This window comes from Numenius arquata, chromosome 12 (assembly GCF_964106895.1).
Source record: "Numenius arquata chromosome 12, bNumArq3.hap1.1, whole genome shotgun sequence".
Taxonomy (NCBI): domain Eukaryota; kingdom Metazoa; phylum Chordata; class Aves; order Charadriiformes; family Scolopacidae; genus Numenius; species Numenius arquata.
In genome coordinates, this window is record NC_133587.1 from 1145440 (window position 1) to 1162611 (window position 17172).

General features: G+C 47.3%; 2 protein-coding genes across 2 annotated transcripts; one reads left to right on the plus strand and one right to left on the minus strand.

Moving 5' to 3' along the window:
• Nucleotides 1-2750: 2750 nt before the first annotated feature.
• Nucleotides 2751-7769, minus strand: PPP1R3D (protein phosphatase 1 regulatory subunit 3D). The gene has a single exon (XM_074157228.1). The coding sequence runs from the start codon at nt 7272-7274 to the stop codon at nt 6354-6356; it is 921 nt and encodes a 306-aa protein (XP_074013329.1). The 5' UTR covers nt 7275-7769; the 3' UTR covers nt 2751-6353.
• A 1335-nt stretch (nt 7770-9104) lies between these two features.
• Nucleotides 9105-13098, plus strand: FAM217B (family with sequence similarity 217 member B). Its single transcript, XM_074157496.1, has 4 exons — nt 9105-9302; nt 10383-10494; nt 10590-10675; nt 11602-13098. Exons 1-4 carry the CDS (start codon nt 9208-9210, stop codon nt 12791-12793), a joined length of 1485 nt encoding a protein of 494 aa, XP_074013597.1. The 5' UTR covers nt 9105-9207; the 3' UTR covers nt 12794-13098.
• The last annotated feature ends 4074 nt before the right edge of the window (nt 13099-17172 follow it).

Consider the following 17172-nt stretch of genomic DNA (forward strand, 5'->3'; position numbering starts at 1 on the left):
TTGCAAATCATCCACTCAGCTGCGTAAGAAAGGAACAATCGTCACTCGACCAAAACGAAATTCACCGACATTGACTTCCAACAGGTTTTGCCAACACATCAGTTACCAGTGAAAACAAATTCCAAAATTTGTCAGTAGTGTAAATACTACTTAAAACTAACTGGAGATATAAATAAACATCCTTTCATGGATAAACGATTGCTTAAAATAAACGAGTGGAAGAAGGATCAACCCTGGCAATGGAGGGCCAGAGGGTCCCGCAGCGGACTCTCAACCTTCATCACAGAGAAGAGCACGGAGACGGCCCGTTGTGCTGCCAACAGCAGAGACTCTGAATAGGAGTCGACAGCAGAACGCCAGAAGGGCCTCACTATAAAATGGTAGATGAGATCATTTAAGAAAAACGTGATAAATGCATGAAGGGAAAAAGCCTTAACTATATATACAGCGATGGGCCCAGAGATGACTATTACCACCACAAAGCAAGAACTCAAAATTAGTTTTCTGTAAACACTGTCTTAATACTTGGGAACAGACAAAAGTATTTCCTTTGAGAGTTAACATGTAAACCCCCCCCCCATTTTCATGCTTTGTATTAATTAATCTACATCAACCAATCTACCACATGCAGTTTTAGTCTGCTCATCCCATAAATTACACAGAATTAGACAATGTGAAATAACAATTAAAAATAGGGAACGACTTCTGTAGCAAGTAATTGGGAACACACACTAGTCATGTCTGTACTCCCAAGTAACACAGAAATAAATACTGGGCGGTGGTGATGGGGTTATTATTTTTTCCAATACAAGAATCCAACAGCATACACGGAAGCCTTTGCTATCACCTCACAGGTCTCCCGTCTCCTGCCTAGTCAGATAGGCCAGAGAAGAAAATATAACCCCCTTCCAGGTGCCTCTTTCTCGACGGGGAAGTAAGACCTCCGCCCTCAAAACACGGGTAGTCGCTGGCATTTCCCCCAAGAGCCTTGTTTACTGAGAGGCGCACGCCCCGCAGTGTCCCCCGCCTCCTCAGCAGCGGGGCGCGCCGCAGCGGGCGAGCAGGAGGCCGCGGGGCGGCAGGGAAGCCTCCCACACCATGGCGGCCTTTACCTCACCGCCGGGCAGGAAAAAAGCGCCACTTCCCGCCGGCCAATCACTCACAGCGCCGGTAGTCTGCAGCCAATCACTGCCGGGGAGGGCAGCAGGTGGACCAATCGCCGTCGAAGGGGGTGGGAGGAGGAGGGGTTTCCTTATCGTGAGGTGCTCCCTCCGCACCTGAGACGGTCTCGCCCAGCCGGTCAGCCGCCGCGGAGGGAGCAGCGCTTTTCCGAGGCGGTGCCTGGGCCGAGCGGCCTCGGCGTGGGAACCAGTCTAGGTGCTGCCTCACAGCTACAGGGGATAAAATTCAGCAAGAATGTCAGGAATTCCGGTGGAGCACCGGGAAGCATCTCCGTGCGTACCTGGAATAACCAGCAGTAGCGGAGCACACAGGTGAAGAATCGCCTTTCACAGCAGATGAACCTGCAGCGACTGTAAATAAAATGTCACCACCGGCTTTCTAAATAAGGAAGAAAACAATGCTGTAACAGGCAAAACAAGCTGTGCAGAAAGTCTTTAAAACAGCAGGAGCTGTGGCTGCGGTAGGGGCAGGTGTCGGCGGTGTGAGGTGCGGGTACCCCAGGGTGCAGGGCCCAGGCCGCGGGGTGCTGGGTCTGGGGGGTGCCGTGCTGAGGGCAGGGCGAGCTGGGGCACCTCCGAAGCACGGCTTTAGTGGGATACCTGCAGAGACAAAACTTGGCATGAGGGACTCGGAGCAGTGGAATTCTGAATTCTGCTTTCATCATACGAAGCAGAAGTCATTAAAAGCCAATTGGCATTTTGTGCTTTCCCTGACCAGTCACATTAGCATACGCACAGGCTTAGGCTATCCACAGCTTCTCAGATCTTGTAAAGAACAGCTTTACTCATTCCACAGCAAAAGCAACGTGAGCCATGAAGTGCAGGAGGAGTGAATCCCACGCTCTCCTGCGCTGGGCACGCCGAGGTGGCCGGGAGGCTACTGCACCTTCATCTCTCACTTGCCGATGTCTATTTTATTTGGTTAGCAGAAGGGAAGGCAACAAAAAGCAGAATTTTCATCAAGTTAGGCATTAAACATTCTGGGACAAGCAGTGAAATTATCTGGGCCGCAAGTGGGGCAGCTAGGCTTAAAAACTTCTGAGGCAATGGAAAAAAACTGTCTTTAGGGTAGGGCAGCACTACGTACTGGTCGATAGAACCATCTCTGGCACAGCTGCCGTTGTGTGTAGAGGGAGAAGGGTCAGAAGCGTCGATGCCAACAGTTTTAATACCAAGTGTCAGCTGAAATAGCTGCAGATCTGAGATCATGAGGAGAAAGCCAAATCGGGAAAGGAGTCAGTACTAACATTAGACTCATGTTGACAAATGACTAATCATTTATACTCGCCGTTTTGTCTTTACCAGGCAGTGCTGTAAAGTACATACAACATTGTATTGAGCACTGATGATGCACTAAATTAAGTACCATATGACTGTTAGCATATTACTATTACTACAAGTTGGAATTTTTTTCTTTGTAAGATGAATACAAAGAAACTAAATTTGAAACCCAGCCTGCTTTCCTGGGTGTGTTGCTCTGTAAGTGACAGCTCAGCACTAAGTTGCGTCATGAATTTTTTTAACTTTTCTTAACTGACAGGACTACTATTGACCAAAACAACATAAAATTGTGAAAAGCTTTTATTAAAATCTTTTGTATTACAATAGCCATAGTTTTATCTTTTTTAAAGATTAATTAAGCCCTTTGCAATTGTACAACCCGCCACTAAAACAAAACGACCTTTTGTCTAGCGTATGTGCTTTATTGATATACTGTGTAACGTACTTTATTCTGGATATTTAATCAGGAAAGACAACCCCTTTTCACTGACATGGATTCCGTATATTTCTTTAAAAAACATGCTTGAAAGAACCTTGAAAACGTACACTACTAGACATTTATTGTATGACTATAATACCTACAGGTTTTTAAAAGTGCATTATATGGCAATAACCCTTGTGAAGAATTCACTTTTACAAAATCCTTGTTGTAAGGGAAGTGCTCCACTTGAACACAGTGCAAGCAGTCAAGTTGTCCTGAGAATTTATAAAGGTGGACACAAGTTTCCGACAGGTGTGTATCACCACTGCTCAATGGCTTCATCCCTTTTTTGTTAATGATGTTCACTGCTGAATGTGACAGGAAAGTGTAAATGCAAATGTCATCTTCCCTGCAGCAGGTACCACTGCTGATGTGTGAAGGTTTAACACCTTACCCCAGCGATGCCGCTCGGAGCCGTTACAGGGCAGACCTGCTCCGCTCGCAGTCAGCAATGCCAGACACCTCCTTTACTAACAGCTACCATCAATTCTTCTCCAGCAGTGCAAGACACGCAAAGGGAGAAAGGGCAAACTCGGAAAAATACTTTAGTATTCAAGATTTTGCACATGGAAATACCCTGAGAGGTTGCGAAGGGAAGACAATACAAGCCAAACTCACGTTGCCAAGACATTCATTTCCCACCTCTCTGACACCATGGTGTACACATTAACCTTTAATCGCAGAGCCTCAGCGTTATCTCATCTGTCCCTGCCTGCAATAACACTCATCTGACATTTGCTAGTGCACGAGTCTCTCCCAGAAGATGGCAACAGCGTCTTCCTGCCAGTAAGCCAAGTACTGCATCGTAAACTGGTGTCAAATACTCTCCGAGAGAGGGATTTTTAATGGTGTGCTGAGAGGCAATTCAGTGTTTTTCCTGATGGAAAAAACACAGAAATTTGGGAGGGAGGGAGAAAGAGGGGGGAACAATACTTTAAAACAGTGCTTTTATTCAGCACAAGTGCTTCTCTGTGTGTGTGTTCTTACTTCAGTGACAAGTACATACGATGCCACTTCTGTGGACTTTAACAACACTGGATAAACTTCGGTGGAATTCCTTAGAGGGAGCAAGTTTCATCAAAGTTCAATTTCAATTCATGCCAAGAAAGATTCTCCTGCAGCCACTGAAGGTGAATTTGACGTCTACAGACTGGCAGAATTTGGCACAACCCGCACCAATGCTGAGAATTGAGGATGGCACTACTAGTCCCGCCGTGTCCTCCCTGCGCCCAGCAGAGATGACAGTTTGTCACAGCCCAGGTAATCTGCTAACTACAGCGAAACCAGCTCCGTGGGCTGTGAAGAGCATAGGCTGATGGGTTCACATGTGTTATGTCCTATATTGCCCTATGTCATTTAATCATACGAAGCCCACCATAGGAGGCAAAAAACCTTACAATTAGGGAGTGCCCCTTCTTAAAGAGCTCTCATTTCTGTGCCATGAGGAAGACTAGACTTCCTCTTCACTGTACTGATTTTTCTAGGAGACAGGAGTTGCTGCCAGGTTGGTAAGGGTCACTTCTCTAGCCCAGGCACAGAAAATAATGCAGGTGGATTGAAAGCAGGCAGCGTCTTTCCTCTCTGTTGCTGGCAATCCCAACTCAGCCTCGCCTCCTCCTGCAAAACAACTTCAACTTAAATGTTCAACCTTGCAGCGCTCCAATACAAAGTCAAAGCAGACAAAACAGTCAATTCTCAAATTGCAGTTTCAAATAGGACTGAGTTTTCTCAGTACTCTGCAAGAGGTGCTCAGCAGCTCATAGAATCATCAGTCATGACTTCAGTTCCTTTGAAAGCCAAAGGCGAATGGAACCAGGCAGCTTCTTCACTTGAAATCTTAGCTTTCCTGAAGGGGTATCACAACTAAGGAGTCACACTGAGTTGCCAGACACATGAATTTTCTTTGGGTTTCTGCACTTCCAGAATTGCTCAGTAGACTTTTTGGACTAATATATAGTTGGCTGTGGGTTGCTTACAATTGTGATTTTTCAAAACAACTTCTGATTTTGATGAATAAGCAGCAATCCAAAATAAGATGCCTGAACAAGTGCCTGATTTTCATAGAATAATCCTTCTAAAAAGCAGCTCTTCTAATATATGTAGCCAGACAGTTTTGAAAATTTATGCTACAAATATAAAGCTAAACATTGCATGCAGTGATGAATATGTATGAAAAAAATCGTGGAGAATCTTTGACTTACTAGATTTAAGCCTGTCGCCGATCTTAAACCACACTGGAACCAGAGAATGAAGGTGGCAGAGCGAGAGGCCTGGGAAGACTGTATGTAAGTGTTACTGTGCTCGCCCTGCTGCAGAAGGGATTCTCTTTATGGGTCTATGTAAGTATCAATTTTCCAGTAAAATCATCATTTTGCTTTGAAGCTCCCGCTTTGTGTTGCAAAGGTACAACTGCAGTAGTACTGGGATACCGGGGAATGGGGAGCCAGGATTTAGGGTTCTGGTTACTGCTCCAAGGCTCTGTAACCAGCTCCCTGTATTGTCTTTATATATATATATATATCTCATATCTATTTCTTCATTTATAAATTTACCTGTTTCAGGTAACAGTCTAAGATTGTTAGCATTCATATAATGCTTTGAGATCTTCAACTGTAATTGCAACATGAGCAAAATTGCTCTAGTTTCCCTTAGGAAAAGCAGGTGCCAAGGAAAGAACAACTCCTGTACCACCACCTAGAGAAAAAGCCAACTTGTGCATCACCTGAAAAGCTGAGAACTTCATCTGTCCCCCACAAACTTCAGAACAGTCAGTCCTGCTGCCTCCAGCAAACACTGGAGAGAAGGCAACCGTTGTTTTTTTTAAAGGAAACGGGGGCTGATGGGATATTTTCATTTATGTTTTGCTCCTAATAACATTTAATTTCCAACCCAAATATTAATGGAAATACTTAACACAGTTACAGTCTTAATAATATATATATGTAAATACAAGTACTTCCCTACAGTGCCTGCCATCCAAGTTCTGCATAGATGGAATAGCGCCCAGACTTGGTGAGATAATTAGAAACAAAACCAGTAAAGCCACACTGCCCATTTAGAAAACAGACAGTACAAACTGGTAAAACAGATCAGTTAGAAATATTCTGTGCAACCTTGAATATTAATAGCAACATGAAGTGTGTTGTTTTGCTCTCTGGTAGCCTGACAGCATCCGCTGCACCGATTCATACACTACAAGAAATCACACGGGCTTTCAACGGATGTAACTCAATACACATTTTGGCCCTTTTTACTTTCTGAGAGGTTTAGAACAGTTTGTACGGGTCACTGGCTACTTCCCTGCCCTGCAACGCTTTGCCAGGTTTGGAAAGGGAGACTGTTGCCGTGGGAGCAGAGAGCCAGGCCAAGGGCAAGAGTGCCACCCAGACTACTGACAACCTGCTCTTCGCTCAGATGAAGTGGATCCAGCTCTCCTCACATTCTCTAGGCATCTTAAGGGGGTGAGTCCGGCAGGTAAGACTGTAGTTTTTGCCTCTGTTGTTATCCCAATACTCCCAGCCGTTGACTTGGTACCTTGCTGCAAACTGGACTACAGAGCAGAGCTGCAGGAGGAAGGGAGGCACAGGGAGAAAGAAAGTGAAAACATCAACCTGCCCCTGCCCGTTCTTCTCAGGGATGCTGCTGTGCCAACGAGCACACACTTCATGGAGGCTTTTCCAGTGGTTGAAGGTGTATCGCACAGACACCTGCTTCTCAAAAGCGACGTTGCGAACCTGGATGGTGCCACTGAGCCCCAGATCTGAGCTGGTCACTCGTTCGAGACACACCTGCTGCTCCTGGAGTCGGGAGGAGAAATCCATACAGTCTGCAGGCTGCTGGAAGTCGGGGACCAAGCACTGCATGGTAAACTCCAAGTCCGAGCTGCTGTACCAGAGGTCTGAGTTGATGGAGAGCCTGGAAAGGACGTGCAAGGGGATTGATGGATCCTCCCCAGTCTGGAAAACTTTCACTTCGGTGAGTTCCAAGCCCAAAGCATCAGCAAATCTCACCCGGTTCATACGACTCTGGCATCCAGGGACTTGACACTGCGCTGCTGCCCGCTTCCTTCTTTCGGGTGACGTAGGCAACGACCTCGCTCGGCGGCGTATGATGGGCCGTAAGGCTGGGTCACAGCTGGAAGAAGTGCTGCTCTGGAGGTTATTTGGCTGGGGGCCCCCCTTGGCTGGGGTACTGCTCCAAAGGGTCATGCTGCTACCCGTGTGGACTGCCGGGGGCTGCTGCTGCCCTCGTCCCGGTGCTTCAGCCCGTAACATGTTCTGGTAGAGATCAGAGAGGTAGCTGGGATTCCTCCGAGGACCACGTATCTCCATTCTTCACCGACGACAAAAAGTCAGCAGGCAATAATGAGCACTGCCTCTCTGAAGGACGTAACTCGGGAATGGTAGCCACGGGCAAGATTTGAGGTTATTGCACTGGATGCAGCAAGAAGCAACTGGAAGAAGGTAGCTTGCTGAACGACCGGCAGGAACCTTGGAGCTCTGGCAGCAGCTGGAAGCAAAGCAGAGGCTAGCGCGTTGTATGGGGAGATGAAGGCAGTCTCACTGGCTGGCAACCTCGAGGCCGCTGTGCTGGCTGGTGGACCCGTTGCTCAGGCTGGAAAGGGACTCAAGGCTGTCACCCTGGATGCTGGAGGACCTGAAGCTCTCTCGCAGGCTGGAGACCGACTGGAGGCTGTCGTACTGGGTGCCGAAGGACTCCAGGCTGTCGGAGAGGTCTCTGGCTGCCCGCGGGTGGCACGCTCGGCCCTTGCAGGTGGTGACGGGGGGCTGCAGGCTGTCCTCGCAGACACCCACCGACCCCGCACTCTCGCAGGAGCAGCAGCAGCAGCAGGGACACTCCAGGCTGTCACACTGGATGCTGGGCGACTCGCGAGGGCTGCCGAGGCCGGGGAAGGCCTGGAGGCTGTCGGGCTGGAGGGAGCCGGAGCCGAGGCCGGGGCTGCTGCAGAGGCTGGAGGGCGGGCGGGGGCCGTCGGGCGGGGCGGCGGCAGGCTCGGCCCTGCAGCCGGAGGGGGAGGCACCCGCCCTCGGGGCCTCCACAGCTCTCATCTGCCGCACGGCCCGGGCCACCCCGGGGCGGCCGCCCCTCGCGGCCCCCTCACCCGCGGCGCCTGCGCGGGGTGCGCCTGTGCGCGCCGCCGCCCCGCGCCTGCGCAGTGCCCGCCTGGCGTCGCCGCCCGCGGCCTGCCCGTAGTTGCCGGTGGCGGCTGAGGCGGAGGTAAGTGCCGGGGGGGCCGAGGACGGGCGGAGGCGGTCCGCTAGCGAACGGGCTGCCCTGCGGTCCTGCCGGGAGGGAGCGGGGTCCGGGGGGCGCCGGGACGGACACCCCGCGCCCACCGCCGGCGGGGGTGGGGGGTGAGGGGTAGGAGTGGATCAAATACAAATAGATACAGCCGTGAGTAGGAACGTTAATACATAAACGCAACGAAACCGCGGGCGGGTGAGGAGAGGTGTTTCGGCGCGAGTCGAGCCGCGTCCGTGCACCCGCGGTACGGGAACGCGGAAAACGGGAGAGCGCTGCAAATCCCGCTCTGTTCTTAGTGGGAGCGCGGGGGTTACCGAGAGCTCGGTGTCGGAAGCAGCAAGAAACGAAGCGCTGGGTGCAGGGTTCGCGCTTGTGCCGGTAGGAGGAGCGCGCGCTCCGACAGCGCGGGGCCCGCGCCCCCCCGGAGCTGGGCGCAGCAGCAGCCGCCCCCGCCGGAGCGCGGCACCGGGCGGCGGCCGCAGGGCGAGGAGCCCCCCGCGCGGTGAGAGGCGGCCCCCGTAACGCTGCCGCAGCCCCGCGTACCTCCCTGTAGCGGGGACGGGCCCCTTCACCTCCCGGCAGGAGGTCGGTGTCGGCGGGGCGGGCGGCCCGGCTCCCCCGGGGCCGAGGGCCGGGCTGTGCCCCGGGACGGGCACCGCGCTATCCCCCCCCACCCCGGCCCGGCTCCGCGCTCCGCAGCCGGGGCCGGCGGCTCGCCGTGGGCCCGCACCGGTGAGGAGAATGTTGCTGGATGCCGCTGAGCGAGCGCTGGGGGAGGGAACGGCGTTTCCCAGCGCGGTTCCGTACCCGGTTGCGCTTATCCTGCTGCTTTAAGAACACATCCCGTCGGGAGCGGTGACACGGTGTTTGTTTGCTGCATCTCTAGGACGTGGTGGGATGTTTGCGTGCGATACGCTGTGTCCTACGAACCCAAAAACCTGGAGCCGTTTGAAGATTATGTAAAAACAAAGGTGCGGATGCCCTTTAAAAAGAGTAATAATGGGACCAGGCATTCAGGAATATCCCTTATTACTGCACAGAGAGGCACAGAAAAAGGAAATCCAAATCAATGGACACCACAAAGGAATGGTAAAGTAAGGAAGTTATTTTCTCTCTTTCCAGTTACAGAAACCTCTAAATACTGTAGATCATTAATAAGTGCATGGCTGGACTGCTCAGCTCCTCCTCTGACCCACACAGAAATGCCCGTGCAGTATGGGCTCGCAGGTCACAGAGTGACAGAGGTGATGCATCAAGGCTGGAGGCACGAGGCTTACTTTCATTCTTTTATAAGCTCCCGAATGGGTGGAATTATGTTTTTTAAACCAAAATCTGATTATCCTGACGTAGAAACTGAGAACACAGCGTACAGCCTGACAAATTAACTGAACTGCAGTCAAACCAGATTAGATCAGGAGGGCACAGCTTCCTTCTTCCTGTTCTAAAATGACATTTTACAGCTTTCCTTTTTAAAATCAGTAATATTTCTTGTTTGTAGAACAAACTCTGTTCTCTGACTCTCACCGAATGCACTGATTTAATGATTCTGTGTGCTGACACAAAAATGTTTCTGATTTAATTGAGAAAATATGTAGTTTGATTTTAAGCTGTCCAGATCAGCAATGCCGTTCCTTTTGCTTGCATATGAGTTTTTCTCCTACTAATATTTCCACAACCCGTGTAACATGAAATGATGGATTTTGTTTGTGCCTTTGTTGTGAAAGAGTTTGTATTAATATCAAAATAGACTGTATGCTCCCTGCTCACGTTCACTCCTTAACTTCATAGGAATAATCCTTTAAATTTTGTTGAAAGCATGCAAGTGAGAAACGTTGTACTTTATATTTTGCTAAATTGCAGTAGGACCTTGTACCAGGCACTTTAGAAATTAGTAGTTAAATATGTAGTCTCTAATATTTACTGTTTATTATCTCCAAAGTAACTTTGGGATCCTCTGACAGAGGATTCTATATAACAGCTAAGTTATATTATTATATAATCTGATTGAATTATTCACTTTTGTATTAGTAGTATTAAAAATATAGTTCTGATGAACTTTAAGAAACTCTCTCTCTTTGTTAAACTGAATTGCACTCAGAACTTTTATTGTATTTCTATTCTGATGATCGTATATGCTCCTATTTATATGTGATATTCTCTTTAATCCTTGCTAGTTACAGTAATGGAAAAAGCCATCCGAGCACCAAAGGACTAAATAAACCAATTTCTCATGTGAAATCTTCTCCTGGAAGATTAGGCAAAAATGTATCAAGTGCCATTGAAAAGGTAAATCATTCCTTTTTTGTTTGTTTGTTTACAGAAAAGGGGTATTAGTTTGTATCAGCTTCCTACTAACATCACATACTTGCTTATCTTTCCAGACTTCCCAGGACACTCAAGATGGTAACCAACCAAGTATTTTTAAGAAGGGAAGAAACCAGCTGGATGACAATACTCAGTCAAAAAGGTAACTTTATATTCACAGAATCACAGAATCTTCTTGGTTGGAAGGGACCTTTGAGATCATCGAGTCCAACCACAAAAAAAAAAAAAAAAACCAAAACAAAACGCACCCAAAAAAACCCCACACCAACCCAAAAAACCAGACACCAAAACCAAACCAAAAACCACACAAAACAAACACCCACAACCCCACCCCGCACCCACCCACAAACAGACGCAACCCAACAATCTCGGGCACTAGAGCATGCCCTCAAGTGCCACGTCTACACGTTTCTTAAATCCCTCCAGGGATGGTGACTCCACCACCTCCCTGGGCAGGCTGTTCCAGTGCCTGACCACTCTCTCAGTAAAGTCATTCTTCCTAATATCTAATCTAAACCTCCCCTGCCGCAACTTGAGACCATTTCCTCTGCTCCTGTCATTATTCCCTTGGGAGAAGAGGCCAACACCCACCTCTCTACACCCTCCTTTCAGGGAGCTGTAGAGGACAATGAGGTCTCCCCTCAGCCTCCTCTTCTCCAAACTAAACACGCCCAAATGATTTTGTCCAAATTAAGATTGCCTGTTTGATTTGTAGACATTTCAAATTGGTGTATAAAATGCTTGTGATGAAATCATGGCTTCTCTGTTTCGCCTTTGACTTGACTGGTCCCAGAATTCAGCATTGATGAGGACAACAATTTTAAGTTATCAATAGTTAGGAAGTTAGTGAGTTCTCAGGCAAAATCAGAATCAAGTAGAAGCCATCATTAGCAGGCAGTGTTATCTCTGCCAGCAAATATTTATTTTACCTCATTACTTAGTTTTCATGCCAATTTAGCTTCATTCATGTAGATCCATGTCCTTGGAGGAGGTAGCAAGACCTTTGTAAACTGTTTTTGCAAAGACATTAATCATTCTAACAGGATATGATCTGTCTTTTTTATTTAGGATCACGAGTGTTTGCACATCGCTGCACAGAGCACAAGGACCAAAGAGGAGCCTCCCAGAAAGAAGGCAAAACGAATCTTTTCTGCACAGGATCCCTCCAAGCACAAAGGGCAGCGCACAAGGGCGCTTCTGCAGGGGTACAGATGGCCCAAGGCAACATTTCTATTGCAGTAAAAAAGAACAGTTGGAAAAGAATGATGAGGAACATGTTGCTGAAGCTGGTCCATGCTCTTCTAAATGGCAAGAAGCATCTGTAGATGAAATGTTTCTTGATTTTGAATCAGTGCAAATTATTAAAGAAGATGCTGAAGATGATAGTGCCAGTGATCTCTCTGACTCAGAAAGGATTCCCATTCCCCCGTCTCCCTGCACACCACCAGAACTCATTCTCAGAGCTGAAGAAATTGATCCAGTTTGTTTGGAACACGTCCCCGATACGGGTTTTAAAGAATCAGAATATTACTACCCAGACTTCCTCCCACCCCCTTTCAACTCATGGGACCTGAAGCAACTGTCCATCTTTGTTAACGTAGAGGGTAAAACTGACTTTCGACCGAAGCCAACGGGATTTCTTGAGAAATACATTGACCGCCTTTTGCAGCTGGAGTGGCTGCAGATGCAGACTGTACAGAATGAGAAGGGAAGGGCAGGCAAAGCCCGGCCACAGACTGCTCCCGGCTCCGTCCGCACCCTGAAAAGCCCTGGCAAAGGCAAGGCACTGCTCAGCCCTTTGCCCAGCAAGCAAGCGGTTCCCCAGGAAGGTGTTCCAAAGCAGCCCAGAAGCTATTCGGGTCCCAGGGGGGATCCCTACTGTGAAGAAAGTCGCCAGCTATACTCTCATCCAGGTCACTTGAGACATGCTGAGAGAACGGGACGCACGCTGTCTTCTCAGAGACAATCTGGTGAAGTGAGAAGTGAACTGAAAAAAACCCCAGCTGCAAGGCAGCAGCGCCTCAGTATGCAGCCCCCCGAGAACAGTTCTAAAATCCAGAGTGTTGGTAACATCAGACCCCCTAAGCAACCCCCAGTATTTCATGGCTCGGCTGCTCCCATCAAAGGCTTAAAAACATACGCGTGTACAAATCCAAAGAAAAATGGCAATGCCAACAATTATGTTACTTCTAAAAAGCCAACAGGGGACAGGAAAATAAAACCAAATGGCACAAAGCAAACATCCCGCAAATTTAAATGAAGAAAAATTAGTTAATGAATGTTGATGCTTCTTGACTGCTAGAAGGCATTTGGCCAGTGCAGAAGGGTCATGTTTTCTTCTTAGGAAGTTCCTGAGAAAATGCGTTCCTGCTGCACGGTTGTCAGTCAGCACTGCTCATTTCAATGCATTCGATCTTAAGCCAGCAAAGCCGGCAGGAGAGCTTTTCCCTGAAGGCAAGTGTCTTCCATTGGTCTTTCCTCAAAAACATTTACAATTGCTCAACGAAGATAACACTAGAAGAGTACGGAAGTTTAGAGAAATATATAATTATAACGTGTCCTCCTATTTGCAGCAGTTGAAGTCCGTTGACGCCCATGGTGTTTCTGGTACCTCGGTGTGTTTGAGGGAACAGGATCCACGCTCTCCTTCTTGAGGGGATGTGCAGTTTGGTGAGGCGGGGGTGATGGTGGTGGTTTGCGATGGAAAAGGGCTCAACTGTTTTTATGAAAGAATGGCGCGTGCTCATCTATGCAAAGGCAAACTCTTATCCTTCACAGGCGATGATGAATTGAATTTTTTTGATGAATTAGATTTTATTTTATAAGAAGAAGAATGGAGATAATGTTTTGAAATATTTTAATGCAGAAAGGATTCTTTTTAAGACAAAAAAAAGTTAGGGAGCAGACAGCTTCAATAGTGACAGATTAAGGAAATGGAATGCATATTTTTATATCCAGCTTTCCTGGAAATTAATTTTGTAAGCCTTGATGCTTTTTGTCATGTAGAGGAAATGACCAAATTTCAAATTGCACATGGATATTTATGACTAATGCAAAGCGAGGGCATTGCTAGAGACTCTGCAGCCTAATCTGCAGAACTGGTAGCCTCTCAAAACATAAAATATAGACTCTTAGGGGAATGTAAAGGCTATTTTAAGTTCAAGTAAAGATATATTTTGATATGAAAGATCTCTATTTTCAGTCACCCGAGATGACTATTATTTAGCCCATGGCCCAGTCGGCTTCAGTTGGCTTGGCCTCTTGTTTCACGGGTTAGTGAAGTGACGGGGGAAATACCCTGCAGAGAGGAATTGTCCCACCAGGATGGGCTCCTCTCCTCAGCCCCTCTGCTTTCTCTGGCGTCTGTGAGATGCAGGAGAATACGAAGCGTAGCTCAGTGAGTATTCAAGGGTCAGTTCATCTGTTCCAACTTCCCATCAATCACAGCCGCACACGGTCTTGTTAAAGATGAAATTCCAGAGGGTGCTTTGTACTTTCATTTTAGAATGAAATACTGAGCAGCTTTGACTTCATCCGCAGCCACCGGTGGCGGTGAGCTGTTTGTGAGAAGTGACCTGAGGTCCGATGGGCCACATCTTACAAATGGATTCTTCATGTTGTGACAGAAAATGAAAAAGTAGCAAATACTAAAGAGTACCTTCTGTATATAGTATATATCCATCTGCATATATGTATATGCACTTCTCTTGGTGAGCTCATCTTGGGTTTAAGATGCTTGGCTGTTTCTATTCTTTCATTGTGCCTACCAGATCTTCAGCTTTGTAAAATTTCAAAGCATGGATTTATATGTAGTTTAAAATGTGAGAATATTATTAAATGTAGTAATAAACTAGAGTATTTTACAGTACATGAAAACATTGCTCAGGAATAGTCTAAGAAATATTTTTAGTGGTTTTTTTCCTAGTCTACTGGAGACCAAATGTGAAATTTTAAACCGATAAAGGAAACAAATGTAATATGCAGTATTATATTTCCATATTCAGTATTTGTGAGGTTACGGTTAAAGTGAGTGGTAGTTGCATGTCCATTCAGCTCTATGCAATTACAGTGAAACAATCTGACACGCTCACAGATGAAATAAACGGGCTGTGTCAGAGGAGCGGGGGGGCGCGGGGGACAGCATTCAGCACCAGCAGCTGCAGAGGACCAGCACCTTCCACTGTTGCCACTTCATCCCTTTGTTTTGTTCCAGACTCGTCATCTATTCCAGCTTTTTTTAGATGAAAGGTTCTTGCATCCAGTGCTAGAATTTCAAGCTCGGGCCAAATCCTACAAGCCTTCATTAGCCAAGTTTTCCTGATAGTTAGTGGGACTGCTCTTGCCAATAAACTCGACTTTAGTGCACGATTTTAGCACGCCCCTTTAGTGCACTGTTATAAGCACCAAGAGCAAGGTGAGCAGGATCAAGTCAATAACCAGAATAGCAGTTTTTTAAAACAAATTTTTAAAACAGTTCTGTTAGATGCAGTAATTAATTTAGCATGATATATAGCACTGAGTATTAGTGTATGCTAAATCTTCCTCTGAAATGCTACTCTCTATTGATGCTTTTCCACGTTACGAGGCGGGTGGGCATGTACATACAGGCACAGTTTGCATGATCACTTCGTAAAGAATTAACAAATAGTGTTTCAGTCAGTGTTGACCAGAGCAAAGCTGGGTAGCGCCGAGGAAAGTTTTTTCCCAGAGACCTAGGAAAGTTTTGTTTCAGTGTAGTGCTTGTGATCTGCTGGACATAAATGCGATGTTGGAGACGAGGAAGTTCAGCAGGCGGGGACGGTGATGCCACTTAAAATAAGCCTGAATACTCCGCACTGAGCTCTGGCTATTATCTGGCTGAGGAAGTTTGTTTGATAATCACACAAGTCTAAGTTTTGTCTAATTTTTGTTCATTGATTTGATGCTTCTTACACACCCTTCTTTGTGTACACACGGAAATAGAAATTCTGTGTTTGCCTCAACAAACAGCTCTGGCGTAAGCAGACCTGCAGGGGCTGGGCTTTATCCTCAGCTTCTGCTTCCACTCCAACTTGACCATGTCCTGGGCCTATAGAGAAAAAGAGCTCCTTTTATGAAGAGGACCGTGCTTTGTGTTTTGTTTGTTTTGTATTGATGGCTGTTGGCTTTAGAAGCACTTCTGAACACAGCAGGAAAGTTTATGCCATCCGGTACATTGTCTGGAATGAAAATACTTCCCCAGCACAGTGTTTGAGTGGCTATTGATGGGTTTTTCCCGAGGTTTAGCAATACGCTCCTATGTTCTTGTGTGTCAACGTTGAAAATGCTTCTTGAAGAACAAGTTTTCTGTGAAGTGAGATATTTAAACATTTATTTATTTAAATATTTTTTTTCTAGATAATTTAAAAGTTGAATGTTCTGCAGTACTACCTACAAAACAAATACTCTCAGGTTGCATTTTAAATAAATGGCCAGATTCTACTTCAGTTATACTGGTGTAGACGTTGAGCAACTCTGCTGTTTTCAGTGAAATTCCCCTGTTACAGATGTGTGAAGAAACAGAATGTTACTCTAGTATGTAGAAACTGTTTTTTAATGCCTCACATGAAGAATTTTAAAGAACTGTTTTTCTCCTGACATGTTTCTTTCTTTCTCCATGGCTTGCCCCCCTGTAGTGAAATCCTGTGGTCAGTTAAAGCTTCACCCCCACGGTGTCCCCACACCTTGTGCTGGCCGTCAGCTCCGTACGGCAGTCGGGGGGGTCTCTGTGCGGTGGCTCCAGGTCCCTGTTCTTCTGGCGTTGCCGGGCTCAGGCTCCCGCGGTCACTCGCCCAGAACTTGTGCCCCAAGGAGGGGTTATGGTTGGGTGAGCCCTGGGAAGAGGGGCTTCACATCTTCCTCGGGTGGAAGAGCCTCGCGAGGAGGACCCAGACCAGTCCCAGTGCTGGTTGGGTGTCCTGGGTCCCAGGTGGTCGCTGGTTCTGGCCGACGAGGTGGGCTGGATTCTTTCCAAGTGAGAGATGACGTTTGCTGTGCGAGTTCGGGGCGGTGGGGTGTCAGTGCTTCCCACGGGGCAGGATTCTTCCTGAGGAAGCTGAAGTTAGAGCCAAGGGGTTGCCCCCAACAGGGAGCTCCCACCTCCCCTCTGCCCCCGGGATGCTGTGACCAGAGGTCCCCCCTTCGGCGCGTGCCCCCCGGCTGCTGGCCCTGCCTGGGGTGGGGGCTGTGACGCTGCACAGGACCATCAGGATTAGTTCATTGAGCTTCACCCCAGATGGCTTCGTTACACCACGGTCACATCATTGCTCTCTGTGATTCGTTTAGTGGTGGTTGAGGTAACTTTAATCTTGCATTTGCTATTAAAAGGATGTTGTTAGAAGTTTGAGAGTATTTTGACAGTTCTTTCAGTCAGTATGTGATACCTCTCTTGGAGCTGATATTATAGTTGAAATTTCTACAGTTTGAAATTTGCCTATAAAGTGCTATTTTTTGCCTTACTTTAAAGGTATTGAGCCTTTGTTGCTCCCATTGGCATTAGTGGGTTTTCTTCTGAAAAAGAACAAAATGGACCACTGTATCTGGAAAGACTGGAACTCCGTTAACTGAGAACTTGCAGCCCAGCTTTTGATGTTGGTAATCATGTGTTATTATTTATTTGAA